The 17,619-nt window shown below is 36.1% G+C and overlaps 1 protein-coding gene across 6 annotated transcripts in view; it reads left to right on the top strand.

Annotated features, from left to right (window-relative positions):
• The window catches only part of TMEM87A (transmembrane protein 87A), a 51,442-nt gene that overhangs the window by 26,254 nt on the left and 7,569 nt on the right, over positions 1 to 17,619 (top strand). For 3 of the 6 annotated variants that reach the window (XM_008587373.1, XM_008587390.1, XM_008587404.1), the window contains exons 12-19: positions 467 to 538; positions 2,985 to 3,093; positions 4,062 to 4,120; positions 4,858 to 4,961; positions 13,207 to 13,280; positions 13,657 to 13,718; positions 16,486 to 16,541; positions 17,044 to 17,074. In XM_008587373.1, the coding sequence (XP_008585595.1) occupies positions 467 to 538; positions 2,985 to 3,093; positions 4,062 to 4,120; positions 4,858 to 4,961; positions 13,207 to 13,280; positions 13,657 to 13,718; positions 16,486 to 16,541; positions 17,044 to 17,074 (567 nt within the window). Of the gene's footprint in view, positions 1 to 466; positions 539 to 1,150; positions 1,220 to 2,984; positions 3,094 to 4,061; positions 4,121 to 4,857; positions 4,962 to 13,206; positions 13,281 to 13,656; positions 13,719 to 16,485; positions 16,542 to 17,043; positions 17,075 to 17,619 lie in introns of all 6 variants that reach the window. The other 3 variants (XM_008587382.1, XM_008587396.1, XM_008587410.1) reach the window with 1 other exon arrangement.

Raw genomic sequence — 17,619 nt, forward strand, 5'->3', positions numbered from 1 at the left:
AAAAAAAAAAAAAAAAAAAAAAAAAAAAAAAAAAAAAAAAAAAAGAGGCTTACTTAAAATGCAACTAATGAAGTTTCACACCATTTTCGAGAATTATGTAATTATTTCCTTTGACAGGGAAGGAAACCAAAGCACTGAGATCTAAGTGATAAGTTTATGTTATAGCTGTATTAATGTGAAGAAGAAATAGGCTTCCCTGGGCTATTCTGATTACTTTCTTATTTATTTAAAAATCAGGCACTTTAATAACCTGTTAGATTCAAAGTGGTAAATGCCATAAACTTGGCTTTGCCATCAAGAAAACTGGGCTCAATAAGTTTTGCAGTAAATTACCCCTTAAATAAAACATTTTGTGGATACAAATTTGTTTTTCAAATCACGCTGCTCTGTATGTAGTTTCCTTAGACTTAGCAACTTTAACTCTCTGTCAATTTTGCTTTTTTTTTTCTTTCTGCTGCTGTTGTAGTATTTTTCTCATCCCTTGGCTCTGATAGTATACCTGGCCCTATCAGCAATTGATGCCTGTATTATTTTATGGATATCCTTTCAGTAATGCCCTGGTGATTGGGTAATTAGAGTTACATAAAAAGCATCTTATGTATAAACTTGTGGAAACAAGCAGCATATTTTTGAGGACAGATAAATTGCCTTACGTTTTATTTTGGGGCGAGCTCTTGTTTGTATAATTCCATTATATTACGGTTCTGGAAATCAATAATTCTTAATATATTAATGATACAGTAATTTTTTAAAAATATGAGAAGGGTCTTTTTAGACTTGTAGCCTAAATCACATTACTAGGAAATGATAGGATGAGATGGAGGCTTATAAACACTAGAACTATTTGGTGTGGTCACTTCCTAATATGGATCTTAGTGTGATAGGAACTCTGTAGTAGTTAGTAGCATGTTTCATTGTATTGAGATTGTAATTGACAATTTGTGTGAAATGCTTGTAGCTATATATAATATGTGATGGTTTGTAAGAAGAGAAGAATGATTAGGTGTCAAGTGTTAGTCCTTTTTATTTTCTTTCAGTTCAAATGCAAAACTATTTCAGATGATTATATAAATGCAGAATTGTGTGCAGGTTTCTTCTCTGTGCCTTTCTAGACATCTGTTTTTCACTACCTCTTTTTCTTTGTCTGCAGGCCCAGACTGATCTTGCTTCCTTGGCCTTTATCCCCTTGGCTTTCCTAGACACTGCCCTGTGCTGGTGGATATCCTTCTCATTGGCTTGTGTGATGGCAGTCCATTTTCTCCCCTTGGAGATGGGTTTCCATTGATCTTTCTGCAAAGAATTTTTACCAGTTTTGTTGATTACTCCTTAGTCTGGAGAATAGTGTATGTTAAGGCTTAATTACCTGAGGGTTCAGGTAAGCAGGGTTTTTTTTAATTTTTAAAATCATATCAGAAATTGGTTACTGTAGACTGAGCACAGGAGAAAAGCTTCTGACTTTTCTCTTTGTTTTAAAGAGCATTTCACTTTGATTTTGGACTCATTTGTGCACCTCACTTAGTGTGAGAATCACAGGCTGCTCTGGTCCTGCTCTTTCTTTGGCCTTCAGCAGTTATTAAATGCTTTGAAACTTATGAAAATATTTTGATCCTTAAAATGTGGTTTGACTCTTCTGAAACTGTAGGTTTAGCAGGTTTTAACCTTTACAGGGTGAGTGTTTTGTTCCCTCACTCAAAAGCTGACTTGAGATTGTCTGAAGACTTTCACCGTTCAGAGTAAATATTGATTCATTTACAGGCAAAGTCAACCAGCAGATAACAAACAAGTTTCATCTGAGTAATCCTTTTTCTCGTACTCCTTAAAATTAAACATTTGTTTATTAGGGCCTTGGCCTATTGGATGAAAGATTCAATCGGGTTTTGTGACTTTGTCTTTTTGAGGTTATTTTAAATTTATTTTGGTTTTTATATATTTGGTCCTATGGATAATTGAGCAATATTACTATTTTGATAGATAATGACTATTGCAAAAAGCTGAATGTGAACAAAATTGTAATTTTTTGCATTTGAGTGGATTGCCATATAGCTAAAATGTTTGAAATTGAAGTGTCTTAGGTCCACATGACCAAAACTTCTCAAGATCGGTGTCTTTCCAAATGTTTTCTGAACCTCTGCAAGTATTGGGAAGAATTGAGAGGGCAGTGGGACTAAACCATAAAATAAGATGGCCAAATGACTAGATAACAGCTAAGACTCTGTCAAAGGGCAGAGCAAACTTCAACTCCCTTATTTTTGTATCTGTTCTTCATTCTGAAAGTAGCATATGAGAGCAGATACTGTCTTTAGTAGCCAACAGTTCCCTCCTCCTTCTCTGGCAACTTCTACTTGGGAATAATGTTCTAGAAATGGAGAGTCGTTGCTTTTGGAATCTAACTGCCTGGGAGTCTCAGCCAATTGTAGAGTTCTCTTAATTCGGGGTGGTGCAGGCAGCTAATGGCAGGTTCCTTCAGATGGTAGGAGGGGACTGAGTGTAGAACTCTAGGAGGTTGTAGGTATGAGTGTAATTATGACCTTAGACTGGATTAGCTGGGACAGATGAGAACAGAGCTACATACCCTAAAGGAAAAGAGAAGATGTCCTTTGCCTGTTACTCATTTTCATTTCATCTTCTTTCATTTGTCTTCCTATTTCTTTTTCATTTTTTTTTTTTTTGTTTTTCTAGAAAGCCTCCTCCTGTCTTCATTTCTCCTTTTTATGTTTTTCCTCTTATTTTTACATTCTATTTTTATCTTGATTCTGCCTTCTCTTTAATGTCTCTTTGAAAACAATGGCTTTCTTGGATAAGAAAGAATTATCTTGGTGAGACCTGGGGTGTTTGTGAGATTAAGTGAGAATAAAAGAGTTATACAGCCTCTGAGATCAACAATTTTGTCAGTATAATCCCAGATCCTCAAATAAACCTGAGGATTAATTTACTGGCTTACTACTATTTTTTTCTGAAATTTGAATTCCTTGACCTGCAAACACATATTTATTAGCCTGACTCAAACAATGAAGCTATTAAAACTTCGGAGGAACATCGTAAAACTCTCTTTATACCGACATTTCACCAACACACTTATCTTGGCAGTGGCAGGTAAGTCTGGGACTTTCTTCCTGCTGTTTAAATGTAATCCTTTCAGAACAGAGATACTTAATCTAAGAGGCCATGAGTGGGTATAGAAAGTTTTCTATGTTTCACTTGGGGAAGAGATTCTTAGCTTTTGTCAAATTCTCAAAAGGACCTATGGTTTAAAAAAAGATTAAGAAAATAAATTAAAAAATAAGAAAGGTTAAGAACCACTTATTTTAAGTGTAATACCTGAAAATGAACCTCATATCATTTTAGCTTTTAGTGTATCCCTCTTTTCTCTCCATTCTTCTTCTAAGGCATTCTTGAGGCAAGTTAACTTGAGTGCCAAATAGCATTTAGATTCCTTTTAGAAGACAGTACTACATGCTTATTTAGTTTTATTAAATAGCTGTTGAATTTTAGGTTTAGGGTACATTGCTATTATCGTGCTTTTACATATATATCTAAGCATCATAAAACATAGACATTAGCTGTACCGTAGCCAGACTAGGCCAATTTGCCTGCCTCTTGCCCGTTTTACCAGGAATAATGAGGTCTGATCTGTGGATGTAGATCCACTCTTCTGTTTGTGTTGCAGTCATTTTATCAGGCATTTTTTTTTTTCCATTTGACCAGACAAAAATGAGCATTACTATACTAAGGGTAAAAGAAGGAAAATTATGTTGATAATGCTTGAAAAAGCCACATTTTCAATACTGTCTATTCCAATTCTGAGGGTTAGTAAAGTAGCCAGATGATAAACAAAATTATTACAAAACTGTACTTGACAAGTGTATGTATCATGGGTCTTGCTTATCGTAGGTGTTCAGTAAAGTTTGTATTGTGTTTGTTAAAATAACTGATAAAAAAAATAATTGTGTTATATCAGGGATGAGAGGGGTATGGAATTCCACATAACGAGAATTGGGGGAATGTTATTGGGCATGTAAACCAACATTCATACTCTGATCAGTGTTTTCATTTACTATTAGCTTCTATTGTATTTATCATCTGGACAACCATGAAATTCAGGATAGTGACTTGTCAGTCGGTGAGTTACAAGCACATACATTTATGAATAATGTATTGTCTTATACCCAGACAATGATGATGATGACAGTAATAAGATTCTTATAAGGTATGCAGCTTAAAAGAACTTAGGGCTAGGTCCCTACTCTGAGGGTTGTAATACTTCCCTCCTCCTAAGTACTATCATAGTTTTTGGTGTGGTGGTTGGTTTTTTTGTTTGTTTTGTCTGACTGTATCCCAATAGTGGGAGAGAATTTTATAAGTGGTAAGCATAGTCTATCATAATCCTGTCTTGCTTTAACTAAAAATCTTGAATAAGAAGTCCAGAGTCCTAAACATTTAGTGGTGTTTGAGTAATATTAATCTGAGTAAAAGCCATATCGTTAAGACCATATCGTTGAGCACAAAGACAGTGGTCAAAAGGATTTCTTTGGAGGTAGCTAAGGCTCTATTTTGGTAAAAATAGATAAATGAAAATTATAAAATATAACAACCTAATGTTACTCTCTTGTCCTGTATGAACCCTTTCCCAAAGATTCTCAGAGCTATGAGGATGCTTTGACAAATGTTCTGTTCAGTTGGTACCTTTTCTTTAACAGTAAGCACTGCAAGGGAAGAAACTATGTTCATTCCCTTTGTATCCTCAGCACTTAGCACAGTGCCTAGCACATAGCAGCATTTTAGTAAATACAACTTGAATGAGTAAATAAATGAACAGAGCGTTAAGATAATGTGTATAAATGTACTTTTCCCCCTTAGGACTGGCGGGAGCTGTGGGTAGATGATGCCATCTGGCGGTTGCTGTTCTCCATGATCCTCTTTGTCATCATGATTCTCTGGCGACCATCTGCAAACAACCAGAGGTTCTTGGACTCTTATTATTTGTTCTGCTAACCATTATAAGGCCATGTTATCAATTAGGGGTGGTGCATTGCAGGGGACAGTGTCAGGGCTGTGTTGTATGGTGGAAGAAACACTATGTCCGGGATCAGGAGAACTGGGTTCCTGTCTGAGCTCTTCTCTTAACTTGCTTTGTAATTTTTGGCATGTTGCCTCTTTGGGCCTTAGTTTCCTTTCAAATAATGAGGGGGAGTTAAACTAAGTGATGTGAGGTCCATTTCAACTCTGACATCTTCTGATAATATAAATATTTAGATTGGTAAAGGAGGTAGATATATTGTGTTTCTTATAGGGAGAGTGTCTCCTGTCTAATATCTAAAAGGAAAGAAACATTTCTGTAGTCAGCAGCCCAGCTCACTTCGTAATGACATAGAGGGTAAACCGAAAACTTATGTGACTAATTTTTGAATTAAAAATCCACATGGGAATTTGCTTTGTCCAACTAAAGGCAAATCTCAATTATTTAGGAACTGCCTATCTTTATTTTGTGAATATCTATGAATATCTATCTTTTGTTTCTCTTTTTCCTCCCTTCTTTTGTATTTAGACAGTTAAGAGTTTATATTAAATAACCACAACACCAAGAAGGAAAATGGTAAGATGATATAACTAAACAGCTAATTTTATAATCATACATACCAATTTAGGGAAAGAAAATAAGTGACATTCTTTTACCCCATGAAAATAGCCTTTTCTTTTCTTTTCTTTTTAAAAAAAGATGACTGGTAAGGGGATCTTAACCCTTGACTTGGTGTTGTCAGCACCACGCTCTCCCAAGTGAGCCAACTGGCCATCCCTATATAGGGATCCGAACCGATGGCCTTGGTGTTATCAGCACCGCACTCTCCCAAGTGAGCCACAGGCTGGCCCCAAGCCTTGTCTTCTCAAATTATGCACTTAATATGTGTTCATTGAAACAAAAAAAAGAAAGAAAAAACAAATAATAGAGAAAACCCATGGTAGAAAATAAAGATCTGAAATCACACTGTTCAGAAAGAACCTAGACATTCTCGGGACTTTTCTTTTACACTGGTCTGCTGATCTACTGGTTACTTGCTAGCTATATTTATATTTAAAAAAATTTTTGCATTGCCTTCCCTCTTCCTTGTTACACCTCTCACTGTGTAACAGAGATGCAAAAAGATTACTCAAAGCAACATGAATACTTTGAGAAGCCCAAAGGGACTGCACCTCAGCATCTCCTCTGTTAGAAGGAGAAACTGGGTACAGCCCCAAGTCGGTTTTTGCTTCAGTTTTTTATTGAAAAAACAAGGAAATTACAGGAAAAGAATGGTGGTTAATCAGTCTTAGTAAGAACATACAGAAATTGGCTGTGTAACAATCTTCATCCAAGCATGCATGGTTCACAATAGTTTAAACACTATACCATCAAAAAAGTCATAAAACAATCATGAAAGTGCCTGACTTCTTGAGAAACTCAAAGAAACAGCTTAAAGCAAAATGTGGAATAACCCCCATGTACTAACTAGCAGAACGTCCTTGGAAATCTTAATTCACATATTTTCCTATCATTTAAGCTTTGTTTTATTAAAGGTTATTGCCCTCAGAACAATCCCTGTTTTGTTTCATTTCTTTTGCTCATATTAAAGGCTTTAAACCTGTGTGAGTTTCCTTCTCACAAAATCTTCGAATGAACCCATTATATTAACAATCAGTGTATATAATCCCTTACCTAAACAGTGATTAGAATTGATTTGGTGGGCTCTTGCCCTCTAGCTGTAAGTTCTTGCTTCCTGTCTGAGGACTTTTGTCCCATACATGCATTACATAAAAACCCTATACTAAAAATCAACTGAGAATAAACATATACTGGACTAGAATTGATTTGGGCCAACCCCATGGCTCACTCGGGAGAGTGTGGCTCTGGTAGCACCAAGGCCACGAGTTCGGATCCTATATAGGGATGGCCGGTGCGCTCACTGGCTGAGCATGGGGCGGGCCACACCATGCCAAGGGGTGTGATTCCCCTACCAGTCAAAAAAAAAAAGTTGATTTGGTGGGCTCTTGCCTCCTATTCAAAGACTTTTGTCCCATGCATGCATTACCTAAAAACGCTATCTAATAATCAAATAGGAATCAAAATTTCTAACCCTCTACACTTCCTTTTTCTCCCTTTTATTTTAAAACATTGCCTTCAAGGGCTCTCACTCAGAGAGTGGTGCTGATAACACCACGGTCAAGAATTTAGATCCCCATACCTGCCAACCACCAAGAAAACCCCCCAAAACAAACAAAAAAATGCCTTCAGTTCTGTGACATCAGTGTTAACAGTCTAATGTAGTGAATCATTTCACATTTTATTTCCTCTTCAAATATGGAATCTTCCTTTACTTACCAACAGTACATTGCGGAAATTCCTTCCAAGGTAACTGGTTTAAATTGAACACATTCATTTTCATGGGTGCCATAATATTACGTGGTACAGATACAATACGGTTAAACTAATTTATTCCCTTCTTAATGAGTATTTGAGCTATTTTTTGTTTGAGGTTTTTCGGTGTTCTTAAGACCACCCTTATGTTCAGTGGTTTACTATAAGGACTCATGGGACTCAGCCTAGGTGTACTTACAGCTAAAGTTTTTTACAAGATGCTGATATCAGCAAAGGGAAAAGAAACAGGCGGAGTCTATAGAAATTCATTTTCTTTCCTTGTGTTCTTTCCCTCCTGAGGAGGTACATCAAATGTGTTCCTCTCCCCAGCAACAAAAATACAGTAACACATGTGCATTGTTCCTGCCCAGGGAGGCCCATTAGACACTCAGCACTCAAGGTTTTATTGGAGACTGGTCATGTAAGCACCCTCTGCCTAGTACATAGTAAAATTCCATGTTTCCAAGAGGAAAACAAATGTTTATCATAAATCACATTGAACCAACAGTCTAGGCATAGTGATGATTCACCCTTACCAGTTAGGTTACAGGTCATGTGCGAAGTTCCCAGAGCCAACCATGGGCCAATCTTGTAAGCAGGCCTTTCTGAAGGCCTGTTATGTTAACTCTTTTATGCATAGGGGGAATTAAAAATAGGATAAGGTACAATAATATAAATACCTGTGTATGTTTATTCTTATGCACTCCAGTGACCCCTAGTTCCATTCTTTTTTTTTTCCTATTGCACTTACTATCTTCTAAATCCTATATATTTTATGTATTTATTGTTTAGTGTCTGCCTTCCCCCTCCGCTCCCTGCCTTCACCCACCCCCAAAATTGTAAATTCCACAAGGACAAAGAACTCCTGGCTACCCAGAGTTAGCCAAAGTTTATGAAAGAAGAGTCCCAACAAGACTGCCTGCATAAGACTTTTATATAGAGAATTTGTCTTTACCAGCACTCCACCTTCTGTTCTATATTGTTAGAAATTAATGACCTCTTAGGGCTTGGGCAGTCTTACTGGTTCCCGTTTAGTATGTCCAGTCAATGAGGGCAGAAGGACAGATTTATATGCCTTCTGCTTTATGCTACTAGGTAAGGGAAGTATTCCCCATTCAGTCACAGTCTTCATCCTTATGGTAATGGAGATATGGCTACTTCACATAGAGTCTGTTTAAACCTTCCAGTGTTCATCCAAACTTTTACCTTAATCCCATCAACTGTTGCATTTATATAGCCTCCCAGTCTAGCTATAGTTCCATCAGGACTTTACTGACAGGTTTTGGTTTTACAGTACTAGGTAGGCTAAGTGTTCCCTGTCTGACGTAGCCATTTCCATAATACATTCAGGTAAAGAAGACACAACCACTTTACATAAAACCTTTTCAAATATACCACTTTTCATCAAACTTTTACTTTGACCCTTTCAACCTATATCCTCCTAATCTGACTGTAGCCCCATTTGGACTTACCAACAGGTTTTGGAGCCACAGTGCCTGGGGCTCCCATGACAAGGAGTCCCGGAAATGCCTCTTCTCTACCCGTTGACCATTTTACCCACTCATGTGCATATAGCTGTGAGTCCCCAGCCAGGGATTGGGTCATGGGACCCAGGCTTTCTCATCAGTCTTTACCTTGATTAAATTGTGGGACCAACACCCCAGGTGATTGGAGGTCAGACTTTGAATTCCTCCAGACTAGGGTAAATGAAACAGATTTGTTTAGGGCCTTTCAATGTTGGGGGACCAGCAGGTGCTCCCATTAGTCTACCCAACTTCCAAGAGTGCTGTATTAAATCTTGTTTTGACCCATCAATTTCTGCTTTATTCATACCATTCCTTAATAACTGTTTAAAGACTTCAACCCTGCTGGGACAAGTCTCTTGACTCTCCCCTTTCTCCTTTCCCTTTCTTTGTCCATTCTGCGAATCATTCTAACCTTTGCTGTCTGTTTTTTCTAGCATAATTTTTCCCTTTTGAAGTGACTCTTGGGCTAGTGGCTGTAGGTTAGCTGGCTAGAATCCAAGCTTGGCCCAGTATCAGGATCTCTCTACCGGTTTCTTTGTTAGGGGCTCTGAGACTAGAGGCTCTAGCTTGGACTGGCTAGAATCCATGCTTGGCCCATTATCAGCATCCTACTTCAACACTCTTCCTTACTTTCATTTTAGCTATCACAGATAATGATAACCAAAGGGCTATATGTTTTACTTATTTCTTGTTATTTGTATTTCCTTGTACATCCAGTGAGCTAACTTGTTACCCAGGAGTTGGATCATTTCTAAATTTCATTGGTAACTTTTACCTCTGGTAATGATGGCAGCACAGCTGCGGTTTTAAACCATGGGGGACCTTGTGTCTGTCTGGGATTCAAAGGTTTGTTAACTCCACCCTCTTATCCTTTCTGTTACCAAACCACATGTTTCAGTGAGTCAGCATCGTTCTGGGGAATCTCACTTCTCCTGGCCCCAACTACCCAGAGTTAGCCAAACTGCACAAAGTCTGTGGGAACAGTCCCCACAAGACTGCCCTCATTTATGACACCAATTGCAAGTTCGGGGGTTCCTAAAACCATCCTCAGTTTTGATCATTCACTAAAACTCACAGAACTAACTGAAAGCAGTTAGGCTTATGGCTACCTACAGAGGAAGGGCATAAATTAAAAATTAAAATCAACCAAGGGAAGAGACACATAGGGCAGAGTCTAGGTGGGGTCTAAACATAGAACTCCCAGTAATTCTCTCCCCATAGAGTCATTGATGGCATTACCTCCTCCAGGCTACAGTATGTAACAGTACACAGAGTTTTGCCACCCTGGGAACTTATCTGAGCCTTTGGTGCCCAGAGTTTCCATTCCATTTGATTGGCAGCTCAATCATAAACCACCTTCCTGCAAGTTTAGCTAATACCTTTAGTTTCCAGTTCTCCAGAGATTACAACTGATATGATGTACCCAAAGCACACTGTTAGACTGTCTGGTGGCCCAGGTTCTCAGGCAGACAAAAACACTCCTATCAGGCAGGATTTTTCAGCAGCAGAGAGATCACTTCCCACTAGTCAAAGGAAAGTCCAGACTTCTTTTTACGTAAGGTTAATTTTTCATTGCACTCTGATACATAGCAGATGCTTAAGAAATATTTAATGAGTGGGTTTGGAATTGCTGGGTTAAGGGTATGTGTATTTGTAATTTTTAAAGTATTTCTAGATTGCATTCCCAAAAGAAACCTGAAACAAATTATGCATCTAACAACAATGGTATGAAAGGAGCTTTTTCTTTCCTTCCTTCCACATCTCCCATCATTTTATTTAAGCTTTGTAGACCTGGTGGATGAGAATTAATATTGGTGTTGCTTTTATTTGCATTTGAGGGAGGTTGGATTACTTTTCGTATCTTTTTTCTGTTTACTGGTCATATAATTTTGTGAATTAGCTTTTTATATCTTTTGCTTACTTTTTATTGGCTTATTAATAATCTTAGTTCATTTTGTGCTGCTGCAACAAAATACTACAGACTGGGTAATTTATAATGAACAGAAATTTATTGGCTCACAGTTCTGGAGGCTGGGAAGGCAAGATCAAGGTGCCATCATCTGGTGGAGGGCCTTCTTGCTGCATCATCACGTGGTAGATCGTGGAAGGGCAAGAGGGAGAGCCCACTGCCATAAAGACTTTTTATAATGGCATTAATCCATTCATGAGTATAGAGCCCTCATGACGTCAGCACCTCCCATTAGGTCCACCTCCCAATACTGTTGCACTGTAGATTGTTTCAACATGAGTTTTAGAGGGGACACACATTCAAACTGTAATAATTTATGTATTGATTCGTAAGAATATGTAATATATTTTGGATGCAAATATTTTGTTCATTATAAGTATTGCACATATTGCAGAAGAACCTAGTTGATTATCTTTTAAATTTTATGCTGTTTTTGTTCATACAAAAACCTGGAAATATGGAGTCAAATTTGTCATTTTTTTTTTCCTTCTTGGATTGTACATTTTGTGTCTTAAGAAATCCTTTCCTAGCCTGATGTAAAGTCATAAAGTTACTCTGCTATAATTTTTTTTAAGAATTTCACAATCAAGACTTTTCATCCACCAAGAATTGATTCTGGGCTCTCCATTCTTTCTTGTTATGCTAATCCTGCATCAGTAGTACACTGTCGTAATTACCTTATCTTCCTGATTAGTCTTAGTATCTGGAGGGCCTAAACCTCTACTCTTAATCCTTTTTTAAAAAAAATAGCCTTTGCTATTGGATCTTGGCTTTTTGTTTGTTTGTTTTTTGGCAGCTGGCAGTACAGGGATCCGAACCCTTGGCCTTGGTATTGTCAGCACCGTGCTCTCCTAACTGAGCTAACCAGCCAGCCCTTGGATCTTTGCTTTTTAGTAAAAAAGTTAGCCTGTTTTTTTAATTCTAGGAAAATCTTATTAAGGTTTTGATTGTAATTTAACTTAATTAATGGATTAATTTGGGAAATTATTGTGTATCTTCTTGATAACTTCATTTTTTAATATGGTATTTCTCCCTATTTTTTAGTCCTTTCAGTGCTTCAGTTGTGTTTTTTAACTTTTTATTTACCTTTTTTTGTGGCTCTTGTGAATACAGACTTTAAAAAAAAATATATATATAGCTTTTCTAAACATGTAGGAATGCTATTGATTTTTATATATTTATCATAATCATCAATCCTCCTATATTATCTTCTGATAATTTCTAGATTTTCTCATCAGATAGGTTTTTGTCTAAAGTCATTATAATGCAGTTCCTTCCTTGCCAAATAATCTCCCTATCTCATAACTGATTGTTGTATTATTATGTTGGCTAGGCCTTCCTGTATAATATTGACTAGAGGCAGAATGGGCCTTCTCATCTTATGCTGACTTTAAATGCTTCTTGTGTATCATCAGCCAAGACATGTACCACAAAATTTTGTTACTTACCCTTTAATAAGTTACAGATGTTTCCTACTATTCCTAGCTTATTGAGAGATTTTATCATGAAAGGGAGATTTAAAAACAAGGTAGAAAGAAAATAGTGTGCAGCAATAAAATGGGAAGTACTTGTTAAGGTCAAAGCTAAAGCATTCTAGAAATTACCTGCCTGGCAGCTGCTTTGCTAAGTCTCTTAGAAGTTGTGAAGGAAAGGCATCTGCGATGTATCAGATCAGGCCTTTATATTCTGAGTGCCCCACTTGGAAACTGAGATTTTAAATAAGCTGGAACACACGAGATTAGTCCATCCTTATCTTAACTTCAAATTTGAAGGCTGGGATTTAAGTTAGGTGAGAATTTACTTACCTCTGTGTGATATATGAGGGTTCTTCAAAAAGTTTGTGGAAAAATGGAATGAAAAGATAATACAGATCTTTCCATGAACTTTTGAAAACCCTTTGGGTATCTTTATAAATGAACATTGATTGACTGCTTACTGAATGTGTTGGGTATTGTTCTAAGCACTTTATTTGTAATGACTTATTTACGTTTCACAAAACACCCCTGTGAGACTAATATTCCATTATCCCTGTTTACAGATGAGGAAACTGGTGGTACAGAGAGATTAAGTAACTTGTCTAAGGTCTTAGGTAGTATGCGGCTGAGCTTACACTCATAAATATCATGTCGTCCTGCTTTTCCCTTGCTAATGTAGGCAATTAAGAACTTTCCGAAGGGGAAGAATTATTTTTTTTATTCACTAACTGATTTTATGAATTATTATGATCGCAGTGTCAGTAACTAGTCCTATAAAATCCAGATGGTAGAGCAGTTTTCGTAGTTTTCTAATTTTTTTCTTCTGTTCTACCTTTGTTCTGTCAGGTTTGCCTTTTCACCATTGTCTGAGGAAGAAGAGGAAGATGAACAAAAGGAACCTATGCTGAAAGAAAGCTTTGGTAGTGATAAAATTCTCCTTTTATTTGTGCTTTATTCTTTTTATGTAAGTTCACTGTTTATTATTTTACAACTGTATTGTTTCTCAGTTTGATATGTGGTAAAGTTAGGGTGAAGAGAAAATAAGGGTGTGAGTCTTAAGAGGAAGCCATGGTAAATTCAGTAAAGGACTGCACATTAAATGTCCAGTTTACTTGCTACAAGTGAGCTGACAATTTAGCTTTGAACTTCCTAGCATGGATATGAAGGTGGGGTAACATCTGTTGCATAATTCACAAGTTTCAGTAAGCTTAAAATAAAGCTCTGAATCCATTTTTGCAGTAATTGCTGGTCTGTTGACAGAGTTAATAACCAATCTACTTTTTTTTTCGTTTACAGAAGGAATGAAAATGAGAAGTACTAAACAAGAACCAAATGGAAATACTAAAGTAAACAAAGCAGTAAGTATGACTTCTTATCCTTTCCTCTGTGGTCTTTGTTCTGTCCTCCAGCTCTTGGTGGAACTCAAGGCTTTAATGGTGGACCTGAGGCTTTAATGATTTTTGTACATCTGCTGTTATTAGGCCTGCTTTATAAATCTTTTAATGTATATTACATTTACATTTTCAAAAACAGACAGCAAGTGAAGCTAAGATTGAATAATCTTTAACTAAGTGGTTTGCTACCAAATTTTGAAAAAGTACAGACCAGTCTGGTTGTTCTGTTTAATGATTTCGTCAATGAAGTCACAGCCCCATTAAAAACCTAAGGTCTTTTTTGTAGTAAAGACCAAGATTTTCTCAGGAAGGATATTTTTTTATTAGAACTGAGCATTCACTCTACATTAAGGGACTTTAGAATTGATCTCAGCTTTAAAGAGCAAAGCCTGCATGAAGCAAACTCTAGATATTAGATCACTAAGAAGAGATTTAAGGATATTAGGACATTGTTTTATATTTCTGATACATAGTTTTAAAAATTAAATTATTTGGTTCTAGCCAGAACAATTAGGCACGAGAAAGAAATAAAACATACCCAAATTGGAAAGGAAGAAGTTAAATTGTCCCTGTTTGCAGATGAGATGATTTTACGTATCTGAAACCCTAAAGATTCCGCCAAAAATTTGTTAGAACTAATAAACAAATTTAATAAAGAATACGAAATCAGTGTACAAAAATCAGAAGTGTTTTTATGCACTAACAGTGAACCATCTGGAAGAGAAATCAAGAAAACAATCCCATTTGGAATAGCTACAAAAAATTAAAGTACTTAGGAATAAACTTAACCAAAGAGGTGAAAAAGCTATTCACCAAAAACTATAAAGCACTGATGAGAGAAATTGAAGAAGACACAAATAAATGGAATTATAGTTCATGTTCATGAACTGGAAGAATTAATATTGAATTGTCCATACTACCTACCCTAAGCAATCTACAGATTTGTTATAATCCCTATCAAAATTCCAATGACATTTTTTATGGAAGTAGAAAAAAATAATCCTAAGATTTATATGGAACCACAAAGAACCAAATAGCCAAGGAACTCTTGAGCAAAAAGAACATAGCTGGAGACATCACACTACCTGATATCAGAATATACTACAAAGCTATAGTAATTAAGACAACATGGTGCTGGCCTAAAAACAGATACATAGACCTGTGAAACAGAATAATCAGCCCAGAGGTGAATCCACACACTTACAGTGAACTGATTTTCAACAAAGGTGCCAAGAACACAATGGAGAAAGGGCAGTTTCTTTAATAAATGGTATTTGGAGAACTTGATATACACATGCAAAAGAATGAAATCAGACCCTTATCTCACACTATGTACAAAAATGAACTCAAAGTGGATTAAGAATTTAATGCAAGCCCTGAAACTGTAAAACTACTACAGATTATCCCTAATCTGACAGTTTGATACCCAAAATGCTCCAAAACCCAAAACTTTTTTAGCGTTGATATATCCTCAAAGGAAATGCTCATTGGAGGATTTTGGATTTTCAGATTAGGGATGCTCAGCTGGTTAAGTATCTGCATATATTCCAAAATTTGAAAAAAATCCATAATCTGAAACACTTATGGTCCCAAGCATTTTGGATAAGGGATACTCAACCTGTAGAAAAAAACATTACTCCATGACATTGGTCTGAGCAATGACTTTTTGGATATGACACCAAATGCATAGGTAATAAGAGCAAAACAGTCCAGTGGGACCACACCAAACTAAAAAGCTTCTGTACAGCAAAGGAAGCAGAGTAAAAACACAACCTACAGAATGAGCAAAAATATTTACAAACCATATTTCTGGTAAAGGGTTAATATCCAAAATATATAAGGAACTCAACTCAATAGCAAAAAATCAGCTAACCCAATTAAATTTGGGCAAAGGACCTGAACAGACATTTCTCAAAAGAAGACCTACAGATGGCCAACAGATACATGAAAAAATGTTCATCATCACTAATCAGTCAGGGAACTGCAATTTAAAACCACAGATTTTCACCTCACACCTGTTAGAGTGGCTGATATCAAAAAGATGAAAGATAAAAGTGTTGGTGAGGATATGGAGAAAAGGAAACCCTGGTTCACTGTTGGAGGGAATGTAAACAAGAATAGCCATTATGGACAACAGTAAGGAGGTCCCTCAAAAAATTAAAAATAGAACTATCTTGTGTTCCAGCAATTCCACTACTGGGTACATATCCAAAGGAGATGAAATCAGTATGTTGAAGAGATATCTGCACTCCCACATTCATTTCAGCATTATTCACACTAGCCAAGATATGGATTCAACCTAAATGTCTGTCATTGGATAAATGAATAAAGAAAACCTGGTGTATACATAATGTATTCAGTCTTAAAAAAGAAGGAAATCCTGTCATTTGCAACAACACAGATGAACCTGGACGACATTAAGTGAAATAAGCAGGGCACAGAAAGACAAATATTTCGTGACCTCACTTGTATTTGGAATCTAAAAAAGGTGAACTCATTAGAAGCAAAGAGCAGAGTGATTGTTACCAGGGACTGGTGGGGAATTGCAGAGATGTGGTCAAAAGTATTAAAAAAAAATTTTTTTTTAATTATTTGACTTTTTTATCAGTAGTCCCATTTGTTATGTGAATTTGGAGATACAAAAGACTAAAGATTTTAAGAACTTTAGATTCTTACTTGAGATGTATTATGTGGTGCATTTTAATAACAACTGGTATATGTATGTTCTCAGCAGGAAGATGATTTGAAGTGGGTAGAAGAGAATGTTCCTTCTTCTGTGACAGATGTGTAAGTTTGAACTATTACCACAAAAATCATATTTCAAAGTTAGTGCTACTCTTTTATTATATTAAACAAATGAGCTGAAGAGCATACTAATGAGAATAAAAGATGTCAAAAAATAGTTAAAAGATTAGGAATAATATACAAACAAAAATAATTGGGATTATTTATTCGGATGACATTTCTGCTTATAAAGATTTAGCTATAGATCTTCCCAAAATCAGTGGGATGATCCTTTTGAAATTTTTTAGTTCCTTTCCAGGGCAATTAATTTTCATTGGTCCTATCCCATTATAGAACATCGTTTTTTTAATTTCCTATACAATTCTAGTAACTCTGATTCTTGTTTATTATATTTGCTTTTTTCCCTGAAAGGTCCATTAATAAGATGCAAATCTTAGATGATTACGAAAAAGCTTTAAATTGCATTCAGTATTTCATTGTCCTTTGTGAATCATTTATGGCTTTATTTTACATTGTTCAATTTAGTATTTCTCTTTCTCTGCAGAGCACTTCCAGCCCTTCTGGATTCAGATGAGGTTAGTAATCAAATTATGTGCTTAAACTCTGTGGATCTCGTGTCTTAAAAGGAAGTCACAAGTCCTCTAACAAGGGAGTTTCTATTTATTCAACTCAGTAATGGCCTGAGGAACTATAGCAGTTGTAGTTGAAAAAGACAAGAATGGAAATACTACTATTAAAATTCAGACATTTAAGAATGTGTCCTTTCTTTACATTTGTCTATACATGTTCCAGTTTTTTTCAAAGCAATATGGTCATACTTGAGAATGTTTTTGTTTAAATTGGGTAGCATATGCTGTACTCTCCACTGTCTAGTTGCTTTGTCTTTAAGAAATTCAAATTAAATGCTAAACTGATCTTGGCAAAAATAAAAAGGAATAATATTGAGAAAAGAAAATAGTAGATAAAAACAAAATATAAGTTATTTTAAGTTACCTACTTTTTAATGTTATCTGTCACTACCCTTTTCAGATAATAGGGATTATACTTGGTTCCTCTAATACTTAATGTTGGCTTTTAATCTTTTAATATGCTTCCATATAGTTCATCTAGAAGGCTTTAC

The sequence above is a fragment of the Galeopterus variegatus genome, unplaced genomic scaffold, assembly GCF_000696425.1.
Source record: "Galeopterus variegatus unplaced genomic scaffold, G_variegatus-3.0.2 Scaffold119, whole genome shotgun sequence".
Taxonomy (NCBI): domain Eukaryota; kingdom Metazoa; phylum Chordata; class Mammalia; order Dermoptera; family Cynocephalidae; genus Galeopterus; species Galeopterus variegatus.